The sequence below is a fragment of the Eurytemora carolleeae genome, unplaced genomic scaffold (assembly GCF_000591075.1).
Source record: "Eurytemora carolleeae unplaced genomic scaffold, Eaff_2.0 scaffold870, whole genome shotgun sequence".
Taxonomy (NCBI): Eukaryota; Metazoa; Arthropoda; class Copepoda; order Calanoida; family Temoridae; genus Eurytemora; species Eurytemora carolleeae.
The window spans coordinates 100,488-116,931 of record NW_019397085.1 but is presented as its reverse complement, the minus strand read 5'-3'; the positions used below and the strand labels follow the sequence as shown (position 1 = coordinate 116,931).

General features: G+C 32.9%; 2 protein-coding genes across 5 annotated transcripts; one reads left to right on the top strand and one right to left on the bottom strand.

The window, feature by feature from the left end:
* Positions 1-1,519: 1,519 nt before the first annotated feature.
* LOC111711728 (NAD(P)H-dependent D-xylose reductase) lies at positions 1,520-8,368 on the bottom strand. 4 transcript variants are annotated; one of them, XM_023486152.1, is made up of 15 exons: positions 8,246-8,368; positions 8,111-8,178; positions 7,076-7,206; positions 6,576-6,653; positions 6,206-6,242; positions 5,698-5,761; positions 5,409-5,442; positions 5,118-5,184; positions 4,787-4,900; positions 4,255-4,323; positions 3,861-3,871; positions 3,409-3,462; positions 2,523-2,593; positions 1,777-1,873; positions 1,520-1,608 (listed from the first exon to the last, which is right to left on the bottom strand). In XM_023486152.1, the coding sequence occupies exons 1-14, from the start codon at positions 8,331-8,333 to the stop codon at positions 1,797-1,799; spliced, it is 963 nt and encodes a 320-aa protein (XP_023341920.1). In that variant the 5' UTR covers positions 8,334-8,368; the 3' UTR covers positions 1,520-1,608; positions 1,777-1,796. The 4 variants fall into 4 exon arrangements, with proteins under 4 accessions (XP_023341920.1, XP_023341919.1, XP_023341921.1 ...); XM_023486151.1 differs by having other exon boundaries at positions 1,520-1,873; XM_023486153.1 differs by lacking the exon at positions 3,861-3,871 and having other exon boundaries at positions 1,520-1,873; positions 3,409-3,470.
* A 337-nt stretch (positions 8,369-8,705) lies between these two features.
* Positions 8,706-11,961, top strand: LOC111711727 (FAD-linked oxidoreductase apf9). Its single transcript, XM_023486149.1, has 6 exons — positions 8,706-8,869; positions 9,092-9,158; positions 9,224-9,298; positions 9,617-10,992; positions 11,157-11,249; positions 11,838-11,961. The coding sequence occupies exons 1-6, from the start codon at positions 8,832-8,834 to the stop codon at positions 11,917-11,919; spliced, it is 1,731 nt and encodes a 576-aa protein (XP_023341917.1). The 5' UTR covers positions 8,706-8,831; the 3' UTR covers positions 11,920-11,961.
* Positions 11,962-16,444: the final 4,483 nt, after the last annotated feature.

The following is a 16,444-nucleotide window of genomic DNA, read 5'->3' as shown; positions in this document are numbered from 1 at the left end:
AAGCCAGAAGCATGTCTATTGATATCTGTTTTGTCCAATGAATGAGAGCTTAAAACTAGAGACAATTTCTGTATATTAGGCAAATTTTTTAACTGAAAAAGTGGCGAATATATTTTCAAAAGGTTGATATGAAATTGGATATTGTTAATCTTGAACACGTGATCTCCAATCAGGGTATGGAATGCGGTAATTTCAAATTGTGCAACTTAATTCTTGGTTTCTAAATTAGAGTTTTCCTTCAGGATACGATTAATGACCATCGAAGAGGAATTAAATTAATCGGTACATCTCAGGGAGGCTGGATCTTAACTACCTCTCCGTGTGTATTAGCCTGAGTGTACACTAAGAACAGTTTACTGATAATGAATATAAAGAGATTATATTCATACAGTACAAACATCAAATATGCAGTACGCTTTCTGAGTACAAGTGTATGGGGAGGTTTTGTAACTTGAATTTTACTCAGAACCGTTTATTAACGATGAAATATTGCACTGTAAGACTGTAAATGTACGTCTTCCTGTGAAAATGGAATCCTGCACACGATATAGGAGTAGTGGATTTAATAGTTATATGGAAAACAAGTTCTCCATTTAAATATTTTCAGAAATCACCCTCGAGTACTGTAATATACAGATTGACCTTTGGAAGTGAATTACATGGCCTGTACAATTAGTAAAGGTTTAGCGTACATCATTCTTTTATATACTATAACCTCGTTGGTATATCTGTAAAGTTGCACAATATCAAAGATCGAACTAGATCACTGCTTGATCCCGATATCCAAACACAACCGTCCCGACATATAGTTAGTGATGTGTCTGTAGTTGGGTCGTTTTTTCTTTTCTTCCGAGGTCAAAATGTAGCTGTGTGAGAATAGCGAAAGTATTGAAATTTGCTTATGCAGAGCAAGATTAAGATTTAAATGAATGATAAAAATTTTCTAGATTTAATTTGAACTACAAAAAAGGTATCGCTTAAATCCAAGATTAAGAAAGATGAAAAAAAAAATTTTCTCTAAATATTTTCCTTTTCATATACAACATTTTTATTAGTCATAATTAGAACTCTTAATGATAATCGACAAAAACTTCTCATCTTTGAGAAATCTCTCATGCCACTATGTCTGAAATTTGAAAAAATCTTTTACTTCAACTCAAAATACAAGTTTAAAAGATCCTTCTGTATTACAGGCACATTTTGAAGTGTTGCGCATGCTCATTTCTGCATAGCAGAGGCTTGGTCTGCCAAGCAAATCTGGGAGGCTCGTGTCTGCATAGCGGAGGCTCATGGCGTCCGGGGGTTCCATCCCTCCCTGGATCCGGATCTATTTTTTCCAGTGTGGATCCTAAGCACGGCTTATTACTTTAAAAAGCTGGGTTTTGGCCTACAGCATGTTTCATTAAATCTCGCTAATTAAAAACATATTCATTTAAGTCCATATGTTAAAAATCAAATTTTTTTCAAAGTATTGAAACATTTAATTTCTTATTAATTCCTCTTTTTTTCATTTGTGAAATAGGAAAAACTGAATCTATATTTCAAGATAAAATTATCGTCACAGATATTCTCAAAATTAAACATCTTTAAGTTATAAAATTATCCAACCTGGGACCGAATTTAATGAATTTGCAGAGTCGCTGAACTGCCCAACGCCGGTTCAAATTTGAATCGCCGATTCAACTCCTTCGTTAATCTTTAACTTTAACTCGGTGGTGTTTAAACCGGCAGTAGGTATAGTTAAGCACTGTAGCTCAAATTAATTAAATTCGGTCCCTGGAATCAAGAACGACTCTTCAATCCCAAATTGGACATTCTGTATTGAAGGCAGCCGGACAAAATACGCCAGGATCATTGAACCTCATATTTCGATCTAAAAATAGAAAATTTAAAGGGAGTGTTTGGGAAAAATGTAAATTGAATTAGGAAACAATTATATGTAAACAACGTAAAATTAAAGTCACCCTGTATGTTTGCAAACTATAGAACGTTAAATTTTAAAGTTTTTAAGGAATAAATATTTTAATCGAGAAATAGGTAACAAATGGAATCGATCCTTTTTCTTATTTTAACGTTCGTTGCTTAAAGCCCATAATCCTGTAAAATCCCTTGATTCGTTATAATGAAGTTAACATCTAATAAAAATCAAACAAAAATCCTTCACTTTGTTTAATACACCTTTCCAAATTAAATTTGGGTTTCTCTTATTTCTCTTCATTTTTAACTTCAATCCCTTCAATTTACAAAACTTAATTAATTTTTCATCTTTGATTTCAATATCGTTTTTCTGATTTTTTTTATAAATAATGTAAAAGAACCCCCCCCCCTTCTTCTCATCTAATTTTTACCTTCGTAATTAATAGGTGTTTTTCACCTTTTCTCTTTTTTAACAGAATAAGGATAAATAAATAATTTTGGGCACAGAAAAGAACTATCCAATGGTTTTTTCTACACTTGTCCTAAAACCTTCGAAATCATTTTCTGGCGGACAATTCTTAAAATATATTTCCCTCTTGATTTACCAATAGTTGCAATTTTCTTCATTTCTTCATCAGTTAGCTCGAATCCTGTTACGTCCAAATTTTGCCGGATTCTGAAATTGTCAAACATTATTTGGAAACAAGACAACATTTTCAATTTTCATACTTTCCATATTAAATCAATTAATATTAATTAAAAAGGATAAATGGGATTAAGTATGATTTTGGTTCCATGAAGACCTTATTTAGCAATAACAGAATTGCTCCCATGTTTATGTACTATGTAGGTTGAAAGGTTGCCCTGAGCTGAAAACTTTAGAATGAAATATCCAATTGTCTGATCATGTTGCTTCTCTGGAGTTTAAATTCATGTGGAGAACAAGCAATATTTAAACTGGATATTAAGAAAAAGAGTGGTTTAAGCCTTAATCCTGATATCCACCGTTCTAAAGTTTTCAGCTCAGGTGGATTTAATTGTACTCAAACTCTGTTTTTTTGGACACTTGATTGTCATGTAAAATATTTGAATCCAAATACAAAATCGGATCCATAGAGCCAAAATAATGCAGCAAAATCGGATCCATAGAGCCAAATAATGCGGAAAAATCTTATATGGAGCCGAAATAATCCGGCAAAATCTGATCTATGGAGCCCAAAAAATGTGGCAAAATCGGATCTATGGAGCCAAATAATACGGTAAACTCGGATCTAGAGACAAAAAATGCAGACATGGTTGTGGCTTCCAGGAGAAATCAGTCAAAAGAAGTTTCTAGCGAACGCTTATAAAAGAAATGTTTATTTGAAATTGTTCGTAAATTTTGTTACTCAATTTTATTTTTGATAGTTTCTAGGCTTAAAGAGATTAATGCAATTTGATAGTGATACTTAATCAAATAAATAAACAATTTCTTTTAAGTAAAAAATTTACCTATCATCATTTTCTGACTTAGGAATAACTGCACACCCTCTTTGAACACCCCATCTGTAAGTCTCGATTTAAATATTAATTCAAAAACCAATTGACACTAATTATTGACTTTTCTGTTTTTAAACTTTACTTACGAGGTTAAAGTTCTATAAAATTTGATTATCGAAATAGATCAGACAATTTTGGTTAAGAAATAATAACTTTTTATTCAACTTTTTTGAAATTCAATTTTATTTTCTATCCATCAAGATTCACGACTTCCCTGAGAATGACCTATAAGAAATCTAAATTATCCTTTTTTCTATAGATTTTGCCAAGGATAAAATTGGGTGCACATTGTGCACATACACCCCAAAATATTCCACAAAACAACATTTAGACAAATAAAATCTGCCAAAACAGTATATTGCATCTATGTTGATAAAATCTGGCACAAAAGATTCAAGACTTCCCTGAGAATGACCTAAAAGAGATCTAAATTATCCTTTTTTCTTAAAGTTTTGTCAAGGATAAATTTGGGTGCACATTGTACACATACATCTCAAAAAATTCCACATAACAACATTAAGACAAATAAAATATGCCAAAACAGTATATTGCATCTATGTTGATAAAATCTGCGACAAATTGTATCTTTGTCTATAAAACTGCCACAAAGTGAAGTCTTACACCCGTCACAAAAACTTGAAATGACCCCCTCCTCCTCAAATATATGCCCAAAGTACTCGTTGTATGGATAAGAAAAAAATCTAAATGAATCGATTAAAGAAAATTTGAAAAACAGGTAAAATCCATGCTAGTCAACCCCCCCCCCCCCCCCCCCCTAACAAATTAGTCAGGGGGTACCTGTCCAGGTTGCACCCCCTTCTCCGTCGCTATCTCTTGGATTATCTTCTCGTTCAATGTAGAACAGTTCTAAACAAATATTTTATTTCTCTTTAATCTGCGAGGGATTATTTGATAAAAGAACCCGGCCTCGGACATTAATAGCCCAATTTTTTAATATATACTCCCAATGACCACCAGAATACACTAAAAAAAACAGAGAAAAAAAAATCCTCTAGCTTTGATGTCAAAACAGGGTGTCAAAAATTGCGTTTTTTTGATTTCGACGATCGGACTTCATTTCCTGCTCCTAGTCAATTATATGAGTCTACATTCAAGAACCGGCTGCTATTAATATTTACAGAGATATTACAAAATGTCTTACTTGTTACGGGTTTTTTGTATTATTTAAGTTTGAAATCGCAATTTAGAGCTTTTCACAATCTAATTAGATGTGGGACGACCTGTATGATTATCTGAAGCCCTTCCTTGACACTCAATTGTATACTCAAGGTCGTCTTTAAATTATCATGGGATATACACTAAACTAAACCTGATTGAAGTATGAGGCCCCATGTCCCATGGGAGAGAAAGCAGTTACAACTAGTCCATTGCTTTGTGCAAAGTTGACCAGCCTAGGCTGCTGTAGGTATGGGTGTAACTCAATCTAAATATAAATAAACAACTGCACAAAAGGTGCAATGTCCAAAAAAAAAAAGATAAATTTGGCAACTTATGCAAGGTTGAGGGGAAAATTTGAAAACAGCCATGATATGGTATGTTATCAGTTATCTATGCCAAGTATCAATTAATAAAAAAATTTAAAATGGATTTATGAAGCAAGTTTTACGCCCAAAAAAGAAATAACTTGAACATGTTCTGACCTGGAGAACTGAAGGTTTGATTCTAGCAAAGGAAAGGAGGTCTCTTAGTCCTTGACAATTCCAATTACTACAGTTTTAAGTAGATTGTCAAAAAAAGAGCTTTTAAATACATTTTGGAAGAAGTACTAAATGCTTTTCCAAACTTCTAAGTGATCAGTTTACCGCATTTCTGGAAAAATTTAATTTTCTACAGCAAAAAAGAGCAGAAAATATTTGTTACTTAAAAAAAACATCTTAAATATTTAATAAATAATTTTAAAAAAATAAAATATCTAAATCTTTTTAAAATTCCTAACTCCAATATTCTTAACAAGCCCTGCATCCACTAAAATATAAATAGATAAAAACACATTTTTTTAAAAGATTTACTACATTCGCTACATTATGCATTAGTGTGTAAAAGAAATCTATTTCTAAATTCTAATTATTTGAAATACATCCTGGTTTTTCCTTGAGGGTCAAACCAATTTTCTTGTTTCATATATTTTTTCTTTCTTAATAATCAAATGGCACTTGAAATACATACGAGACTATATATGCAAAATGATCATTAACTTCTATAGTTTACAAAAGTTTTTACCTAATTTTTCCATCGCTCTCCAAGTATCTTGCACAGGAACTTGTTCAAACTCCATTTTTTTATCCTAACATTTATAGAACTAAAAGCATTTATGATTTGTAAAGTTTGACCCACAAAAGAAACCCCTACCGTTTAATTAGGTTGAAAGACAACCCGGCCTAGTGTTTCTAATTTTTTAAAACATTTATTTTTTAATATATTTGGATCATCTTGCAACATTCTACAGTATCTTATTTTGGCCTTATTTTACATATATCTATATGTCTTAAAAGGACCACCAAATATAGTCGTTTTTATCTTTAGAAATGATATTAAATTTTGGCAGTTTCTCCTGTTTTTCAGGTGAATAGTTCCTCAAGTCGGTTTTATTATTTTAAGATAGAAAAAAAAGAATATTTTTAGCCTTTTTGCGCAGATTAAGATTTGAAAAGTACTGTGGTCTATCAGGTTTGTAACTCTTAAAATAGAAAATCACTTGAAACTACTTTGACAATCCCTCTAAAAATACCTTAGCATCCGGGTCATGAAACCATTCGGGAGGATACCTATGTACAATGTACATAGAGTACAATTTTCGAATGGGGGTTTATATATCATGGGAATTTTGATAACATGATCATCTTTGCATCAATTTAATACGAGACGTAAAACAGTACTTTGCATACAAGGTAATTCTGTTTTCCAGTAGTTTTCTGAAAAAAAAACCTCCCATTAATTATAAAATATAATGCTTTACCCCATTACATAGTGGACTCCATGTAAGTCATATTAGGGTTAATTTTGTTGGAAGGGGTAGTTAATTATGAAAATTATTGTTTAACATCAAAAATAAACTTAGTTTAAGATTATTTGTGATTCAATGAAATATTGCTCCTCTCCTTGTTTCAAATGGAACAAACTTGAGACTGATTGGGAAATGTATTAGGTACAGGTCCAGGTACTCAAGGCCGAGATCACTAAACAAAACAAAAACAATGGTTGCTTTTTAGGATAGCTGACGTTACCAATAAGAAGTTAATTATCCTTTATTGATGAAGTTAAAGTTAAATTCATAGCATTAACAAAACTTTTAAAACGTGTGTTCCATGTATAGAGGGACATCGTTTCTGAGAATGTACAACATTTTTTGATAAAAAAATTAACAATAAACTAGTTGGATCATTCAGAGAACTTTATTATATTGTTTTTTAAAACGAACGAAAAGATAACGAACAAGATTTTATTATAGGCAAACGATTTCACTGAACGCAAATAATTTCACTAAAAGAACAATTTAATTGAATAGAAAACGAAAAAAATAGATGAAAAATGAATTATTCTTCGATTTCCTTCCCATTTTTTACATTTAATTTCAGAGTAAAACTTAATTGATATTAACCTCAGAGTTCGCTTGCAAGCAGGAAGAACATTGTCTGGGTGGTGGTATGTATTCCAAAGTTTGGAAGTAACAAACAGATCAGCCCGGGAACAGATTCCTTTGTCTATAACTCTCTTCAGACCTAATCCAACCTTAAAATTGTCTGAAAATAACAAATAATCCGCTCGGGAACATATTCCTTACACTAAAACTCTCTTCACCCCTTATCCAAACTTCGAAATAGTTTTTCTTTACGTAACAGACAGATCATCATGGGAACGAATTCTTTTGTATAAAACTCACTTCAGCCATAATCCAAACCTAGTAATAGTTTGTGAAGTAACAAAAAGATCTGAACAGGGACAAATTCCTATATCAACACCTGACTGAACTGTTACAGCCACCAATTGCAATGAGTGTAAACTCTTTTGTCTACATCTACCAATAGTGAAACGCCTTTCCTCCTCCTAATGAGTGTCATGTTTGCAACATGACTAATGTTTCCTAGAATTCTTACTTCAGTTTACACACCACAAAGTGGTGGGATTTTGGAAACATCATGATGTACTTTAACATCACAATTTTCCATGGCAACTGTCAGTCTATTCTAAACAATTGCTAGAGTTGTATTAGAATGCAGATAATTGAAAATTATAACCATTTCTTTGACTCTAGATTTATAGCCAAAGAATTTTTGGTATTTCTGGTTTCAAGAATTCACAATAATGAACATAATATTGTAGACTAAGGCTAAATCAGGCAAAATAATACAAACTTAACAAAGAGTGTAAGTTTGGAAAATCAGATATCTAATGATTGAAATAATGTTAGGGCTACCTTTCACCAAGTTTAAATCAATTCCATTCTTATTAAATTTTATCAATTTTCTAAATTTACAATCATAAAATCAGATGATGTGTTTTGATATAAATTATTCGATGTCACATCTAAAAATATGTTGTTATTTCAAAATCAGTAAAAACAAAGGGAGTTTTACTGGTTCTGACATACCTTTTGTTGTAAAAAAACTATTCTTTAACTTTGTATAATGCTCACCTCCTTTTCATTTCCATAATCAGAAGCGGAGTCAATGTGACGGTATCCCATGGTGATCACTTTTTCAACTAAAAACAGTTTTACATAATTTAAATATTTAGAGCTGTTTATAATAATCAAATGCTTATTGCCCACCTATGTCTGCAGCTTTATCTTTTCCTAACTTCCAGCAGCCATATCCAACAGTAGGCATGCTACCAACAGGCAGGGGAAAACCTGTCATTTTATCTATTCAAATATCATTACCATTTCTTATTCAAATTAGAAAAAAATCATTTCTCATCAAATTATTAATGGAAATTTAAGTTTGTGGCAAGACTCAGTTCTTTAACTATAAACTTGATCTAAAATTCTGTGATGGTGATGGACCAAACCTCTGTAGAGTAAAATAAGTAGATGTTAGTTCCACATTTATTGAAAATATATTTCAGTCTGGGTTGACCCTTGTCAGTTCTAACGATATAATAACCATCAAAATTGATAAAAAATAAAATAAAAAAAATTGTTAAACATGGTCATTCCCCATATAACTGATTTAGTCTGTATAAGATAGACATTAGACATTTTATCTTAAAATTTTTAAAAAAATTATTATTGTTCAGTGTGCCTGTACAGTGACATATGCAAGGCCCAAATCCTTATCATTAACTAAAACTATCTTATCTTTTAAACATAATTTAGTGTTATTAGGTTTCAGAAGTCTGCTGACTTCAGTGGCAATATGCTACCAATTTTAAGGACAATTTTGATTACTCTGAGGAAAGTTTGTAATATTCAGATATTCAAAAGAAAAATTCTTTATCAAACTGAGTTCATTTTGGATTCCCTATGCATATTATCAAAACATGCAGTGCATCAAAAAAGGACATTTTTATGGAAAATTATTATTTTCTAATGGACTTTTATTAACCATGATTACTGGCAAAAACTTGAAAAATTTCAAAACTTATTTTGAGCACTTTATTCAACTTTTGACTGTAGTTTAAATACTTGGATTTTTTGTCAGACAAAGTTCTGCCAACCTTTAGAGGCATGTTGGCCTAACCAGGTAAATAATGAAAAAATGTAATGAGCAAATAATTCATAATCTTTAACATAGTATATCATATCTAGGAGATCATAGAGGAATTTGTATCATCTCTATCAGAAACTGAAGGCTGTCATGACTTGCCAACATTTTCATCATATGTAAGTTTTAAAAATGTGTTTGTTTAAACAATTTAACATTAATGGTAGTTTGTTTTCTTTAAAAAAAAAATTATTGCAAATAAAAAGTGCTTCTTCTTAGTCGCAGGGAACATTTTAATTTTAGATTTGGAATCCTGATTTATTTAAGGAATACTTTATGGATTTTCTTTTTTCAAATATTATAAAATTAAATTCGCAAGTTAAAAAAACAGAAATGTTATCAACTAAAAATATGATACAGAGTGTAAATATGAACAAGAACAAGAAAGTGAAACTAAGGAAGAAAAAATGATTTCGTCTATTGCCATATACTTTCAGGATCAGCAAGGGGAGCCAATGAAAAATATCTGGTATCCAGAACTAGAAGAAGAAATCACGCCATACAATCTCTTAACTACCAGAAATAGTATTTCTGGAAACAAGGCATACTTTGTAGTTTTAGCTAGAACAGAAGCAGATGTTATCAGTTCCATAAAATTTGCAAAATCCCATTCCATAGCTCTTTCTGTGTTCAGCACAGGCCATGAATTTAATGACAGAAATGGTGGACTTGCAACAAATTCTATTCTTATCAGAACAACATGCCTTAGAACTGCTGATATAAACCTAGAACCTTCAACTGTTTTTAATCATACTGAAGGTGTTATTCGTCTGGGATCTGGAATGACCTGGAGTTGGAGTAAGTTTGGAGATGTTGGAGTTCACCAACTAGCTAATCAGGTAGGAAGAGTTGTTGTAAGTGGGCATGCAGGAAATGTTGGTATTGTAGGCTGGAGTTTGGGAGGTGGTCATGGTCAGCTTGTTGGAACTTACGGAATGGGGGTTGATCAGGTTCTAGAAGTCGAAATGATTATTGCAAATGGAACAAAGGTTATTGCAAATTCAATGGGCACCACTCAGGTGCTACAAGATGGCACACAACTCCAATCAGAGGATTCAAGCTTGTTTTGGGCCCTGCGAGGAGGAGGTGCAGGCCCATGGGGAGTGATCACAGCAATGAAAATCAAATTACATAAACCTAGAAATGATTGCAAGGAAAATTGCTTCACCCAATGGCATGCCTCTTGGGTTGGTAGCTATGCTGAAGATGGACCTGAATTACTGCAAGAGCTAATCCATAATTATCTTAAATGGAGTGGAACATCAAGCAAATATTGGAGTTCTTATGCTTCACCATATTCTGTTGATGATGATCATTTTGGATTTGCAATATTTGAAGCTTTGTTTGTTGGTACTGAGAAGGATAATGATTTTCTTAGTTTCTTTGAAACATTTTCATCTGTTCGTCCAGACAAAATGGTTGATATTGGAAGCGAAACATATGACACATTCCTCAAAAAAATTGAAGATCAAACGCCAGAAACTGTAATGCCAAAATGGGAGGTAGAACCTATGACATCAGTTCTTATGAACTCTTCATCAGTTGCAAATACAGCTGCAGCAGAAATGCTGGCATATAACTGGATCCCAAGATGCTATCTTCAATGGACTCCATGCATTGGAGGAATATTGTTTATGCACACAGTTTCAACTGGAGAAGAGGATGACTATTACACAGGGACAGCTGTTTCCCCAATGTTTCGTCAAGCAAAAATGCATGTTTCAGCTTTGAGCTACATTTCCCTAACACATGAAATGTCATTTGAGGAAAAAGTAAAATTTGCTCATGAAGAAATAGGCCCTGAGTTTTACAAGTAAGTATTTAGATTAAAGAAAACAAAAATCATATTTAACTCCTTAAAAAGTGTTTTTGACTTAAAAATTGCTAGAAAATTGTATCTGATCTTACTGTTCTGGAAATAACAAAAGCCGGAAAAACAAATCCTAAAATAATAATACTGAAAGATAATTATTTCAGATTTGGCTCTGGCAGTTATTATAGTGAATCTGAATACTCCTTAGGAAAAGGAGAATGGCAGACTAGATTTTGGACCCAAGATATCTATGATAGGTAAAAGGTTTTAAATACTAGTCACATGTTGTTTTGGCAAATAGAAATATTACAAACTAAATTCATGAAAACTGAAAAGAAGTCAAATAAATCATTCTAAATTAACTTAGTACTTACCTTTTAAGAAAAAATTAAATTAGGCTACATGCAGTGCTTAGGATCCACAAGATTTTGGCTTCCTAGATCCTGATCCGCAAAAATATGCAAATCCCCAGATCTGCATCCAAGGGGTAAAATACCAACCTAAAACTGCAAATAAAACTTTTTTACTCCTAAAGCTGAAATCTGAATTTTTGAAAAAGGAGAGATTTTAAAAATTTCCTCATTTCTGAATGGTTCATCAAGTTTTAGGATAAAAATAAGCAAACAAAATAAAACCAAAAATTAACAATTTTTTTTTTAACAATTCAGTAAATCTTTTAGAATTGACCTGGATCTGGATCCATTTTTTTCCAGTGCGGATCCAGGATCCGGATCTGGATCAAAATTAAATAGATTCTAAGCACTGGGTACATGTATACTGCATAGGGTTAAAAGAAAGCTAGAATATTTTAAGAGATAATAGTTTGAAATTTATATATTTTACAGACTTCTGGCCATAAAGAGAGAGTGGGACCCTGATTTCTTGTTTGGATGTAAACACTGTGTAGGGGACGAGGAAGAACCTTAGTTTGTTTCTACATTTTTACAATAAACATATTCCCTTTTTTGAGTAATGGTATACTACCCACCCCTCCCCGCCTCCAATCATTCAAGTAATGTGTATGACAGTGAGAGTAAAAAGTTGAAGACTTTAAAAGGGGGATCCCCCACCCCTTATGGGATTACATCTTGATCAATGTATACATTTTTCAAAGATAATTTAACAATTACTGGGACAGTAAGGTTGTTTTAGAGTGAATTCTGAAGTTTGCTAGATAACAAGAAAAATTGAAGCTTGAAATGAATGACTAGTTTTGATAGTATACTTAGATCAATTGTCTTTGTAAGCAGAGGTGTGTAAAATGGAGGCTAAAACGGATTAGTGAAATCTATGGTTTCCAGGGAAGTTTCAAATGTTAATGGTGGGTATCGAGCCCCCCCCCCCTGGATAAATTCCTGTATATGCCCTTGTATGTGAGATATAGAAATCATCAAATTCAAGCTATTCATGGCTAAAAACTTGGGTGCTATTTGATGGCGAAGTGTTTCAAAAAATCAAAAACAATTTATCATATTTTTATAAAATAAGCTACAAATCTAAAATTAATTTATTTGATAAGCCTTTGAAAAATGGATCTAATAACATGTGTCTCCTGTTAATATTTCTCCAAAGTAAAAGTAAGTATTTTTCATCATTTTTCTATTTATTTTTTTAAAGCACATACACAAACTTCCTTAATATTTTCCCTGTGACTTGTTTTCTTGACATAATAACACACTGATTAAATGTTTTGAGTAAAAAACTAGCCATAACTTTATCTTTCTTAAATGTTTGGAATTACATCTTGTCTGTTATTATACAATATAATATGAAGCTATAGCTAAGCCCTTAATGTGTGTGTACTGTAAACGCATGAATTTAAATTAGATGTGATTTCCTTATTTTAGAGCTCCAGACAAAACTGAGATATTAACAAATTTAGCAATTTTCTTGAATTTCAAATTATTTCCAAGCTTCTCTTTGCAAGCTTTTGTCATAGCACATACCTTTAAGTTAACTATAGCCCCAACAATGTATGGACAGACATAGTTCTGAATCAAAGCTTCAAATCTCCAACTTTTTGGGACTGACATGGCTTTACCTCAATAAGCTAAAAATGCAAATGGGTTGATGTTGTATTAATCATAAAAATTTTAAATTTGTGTAATTTGAAGTGCCCATATGCTTCAGGGACATATTAATAACATTTAAAATTCGGTGATGGTGATGGACCAAACCTCTGGAGAGTAAAAAAGTAGATGTTGTTCCACATTTATTGAAAATATATTTCGGTCTGGGTTGACCCTCGTCAGTTCTTGAGATTGTTTCTTCACAAAGATTAAAAACAAACGAAGTAATAACATTAATCTATCAATCAATCAACTGTCTGGCAATCTAGGAGGCTTGTTGCAGTAAAATAGAGGCTCATAGTGACAAGGTGTCCCTACCTTGCCCTATAAAAATTGATATCCCTTTATAGAAATTCCGAAACTGAAGAGGTCCGTCATTGTAGGGGGCGGGGGTCCAAAAATTGCGTTCTCTACGACAGACTCGAGACAATTTCTGGGCCGAGCGCTGCGGTTAAGACCGACTAGGGGCACGGGCGCTACGGACACATGACCAATTATATCAATGTGTTACATATGAAATGCTATACAAAATTTACATCAATTCAAGATTTTAAATTAACAGCTTCCAATTGTTCAAAGAATTCAACTTCGTCTGCTAGACTGCTCAGTGCTCAGCAACGTACAACTGAAAGTAAAGACGACATAAAATCGCTCACAAATTATTAAAAACACCTTTATTATAAATTCTGTACAAATCTTCAAATGGCCAAATGGTTCACCCAAACTAAAAATTCATCAATACTATTATCAATTTTGTATCACAGTTGAAATTTGTAAATTATTGAAAGATTAGATAATGTCTCAATTTTGGCAAAATGGGACAAAAATTGGGGCGATTTAATTAAATTAAATTTGTGTCTAATCTTCACACGAAAACATTGAAAATAAAATTTTGTAAAAAAAGGAAAAATTTAAAAATGTTATGATAATAATAAACTTATGTAACTTTGATTTTCATTTGTGAGCGCTGCCCGTCTGCTTATGAAACATAACATCAGTGTACACTTGTCTCTTAAAACTTTAAGGAAGAGTTAAGTCTTAAAAAATCATGTTAAACGTTTATTTGGTTTTATAATTGGGTCCGTCCTAGTATAAAATTTTTGGATCCCCCCAGCCCCCCCCCCTCCTATCACTTTTGTACATGACCATTTATTTTTCAGCAAATTTATTATTATTTATTTTTTTGTTTTTTAGGGTTAGGTTAGGTTAAGACACTTTCTGGGCCGAGCGCTGCGGCTAGGAAGGGTTAGGGGGCCGAGCNTAAATTAATGGTGAACATGTTCTCTGGCAGACCCACGTACAAAATTGATAGGAGGGGGGGTTGTCCAAAATCGTTCTCTAGGAATATACCCATTACCATTTTTTTAATAATTTTCAACAAAATTAGTGTATATTTAGGGTTAGGTTAGGCTAAGACACTTTTTGGGCTTAGCGCTGCGGCTAGGCCAGGCTAGGGGGCCGAGCGCTGCGGCCTCAGGGTCAATTATACCCATGTCTTTCATATAAGATTTCATATTTAGCGGTAGGTTAGGTTTAGACACTTTCTAAATAGTCTGTATTATTCAATCTCAAATTTTATCTTTTTTGGTCGATCAATTTTAAGCACATTTATTTTCGGTCATCTTGCAAAATCCAATTCCTCTTAGAAAATTTCAATTAAGATTTACCAATCCTCAGGATAAAATTGCTTTTCAGAGATATCCTACTTCACCATGTGCAGGTGGACGCGTAGAGGAAACCCATCAAGAACACTGCAGTGGAGAAGAGAGCCATAAAAAATCAACATATCATGAAAGTTATCATCATTTTTGTTTTACTTAAATCATGAATGTTTTTTTGTCTAGTTACTTACCTTATCCTTTATTCAACTTATAGAGCCTTAATTTTTCAGTTTTTGTCCAGCTAATTCAGGCCCGGCATTTTGAGAATTCAAGTTTATTTATCGTCAAAATCGACTAATTCGTCGGTAAATTGTCATTTATTCACACTCAAAAGTTTCTATAATTTTGACCTTCAGAGGAGGTCATGACTAGTTGGAGGTCAACTAGTACTAGGGTGTAATAACATTCGTTTACAAAATAGGATCCTTCAAATGAAATCAAACCAAACACTCAACAGGATTAACAGATCTTGACATATTCGAGACCATAATGGAGAAGAGGTCAACCCGTAGGTCGGATATTTGTGTTTATTTTGGCACATTTTTTATTTGTTTGTTTGAAGTATAAAAAATTGTCTGGTCATGTTGGAAGGAATGAGTTGGTGTGAACCAATTGGTATTTTCCAATTTTTTTAATTTGATGGAAGTCATAATGAAGGTCGTTGACCTCCAATTCCAAGTTGTATTCTTGATTTGTATGGATGATCACATCAAGATGCTGCATGCAAAATTTTAGTCTTCTATCACAATGTTTAAGACCAAATCTAGCCTGAACAAAATTTGGTGCCACAAAGTGTAAAATTGGCCCCATTTTTTTGGCTATGGCTGCATGAAAAAGGCCATTGCGCCTTATGCGCACCTTGTTATCACCATCTCCTTTTAATTGCGGTTCTAAATTAAAACCAAACCAAAATCTATTAATTTTTGAGAAAATGCCGAAATTGAGTGATTTTTAGCCTTAAAAATTCAATGTGCGATATTAAATTGGACCTGTAACGACTTAAATGATACTCTCAAAACCTAACTTAATAGTGGACTGGATATGATGGTTATATCATCGTTTTTTTTAAGTTTAACATAATACGTTTTCCAGCATTAAAACCCACTGAAACATTAGCCTTTCCTTCCTTTAGCCTGTCTTAGCCGCAGCGCTCGGCCCAGAAATTGTCTTGGGTCTGTCCTAGACAACGCGATTTTTGGACCACCGTAGATGTTGTTCCACATTTATTGAAAATATATTTCGGTCTGGGTTGACCCTCGTCAGTTCTTGAGATTGTTTCTTCACAAAGATTAAAAACAAACTGAGGAGTAGTTAGATACGCTTCCCTGATATTCAGGTATTAAAGAGAACATAGAGGAGTAGTTAGACACGCTTCCCTGATATTCAGGTATTAAAGAGAATATAGAGGAGTAGTTAAATACGCTTTCCTGATACTCAGGTATTAAGGAGAATATGGTGGAGCAGTTAGATACACTTCCTTGATATTCAGGTATTAAAGAGAACATAGAGGAGTAGTTAGACACACTTCCTTGATGTTCAGGTATTAAAGAGAATATAGAGAAGTAGGTAGACACGCTTCCCTGATATTAAGGTATTAAAGAGATTATAGAGGAGTAGTTAGATACGCTTCCCTGATATTCAGGTATTAAAGAGAATATAGAGGAGTAGTTAGACACACTTCCCTGATATTCAGGTATTAAAGAGAATATAGAGGAGTAGTTA

Excerpts from the sequence above, each read along its gene's own strand:
- LOC111711728 (XM_023486151.1), bottom strand. The coding sequence starts at position 8,333 with ATGACAGGTTTTCCCCTGCCTGTTGGTAGCATGCCTACTGTTGGATAT. Across the intron at positions 8,179-8,245 it reads AGATAAAGCTGCAGACATAG|TTGAAAAAGTGATCACCATG; the intron begins GTGGGCAATAAG and ends AACTGTTTTTAG. Across the intron at positions 4,901-5,117 it reads TCAAACCTTCAGTTCTCCAG|ATTGAGTTACACCCATACCT; the intron begins GTCAGAACATGT and ends ATTTATATTTAG.
- LOC111711727 (XM_023486149.1), top strand. The coding sequence starts at position 8,832 with ATGCTACCAATTTTAAGGACAATTTTGATTACTCTGAG. Across the intron at positions 8,870-9,091 it reads ACAATTTTGATTACTCTGAG|TTTAAATACTTGGATTTTTT; the intron begins GAAAGTTTGTAA and ends TTTTGACTGTAG. Across the intron at positions 11,250-11,837 it reads ACCCAAGATATCTATGATAG|ACTTCTGGCCATAAAGAGAG; the intron begins GTAAAAGGTTTT and ends TATATTTTACAG.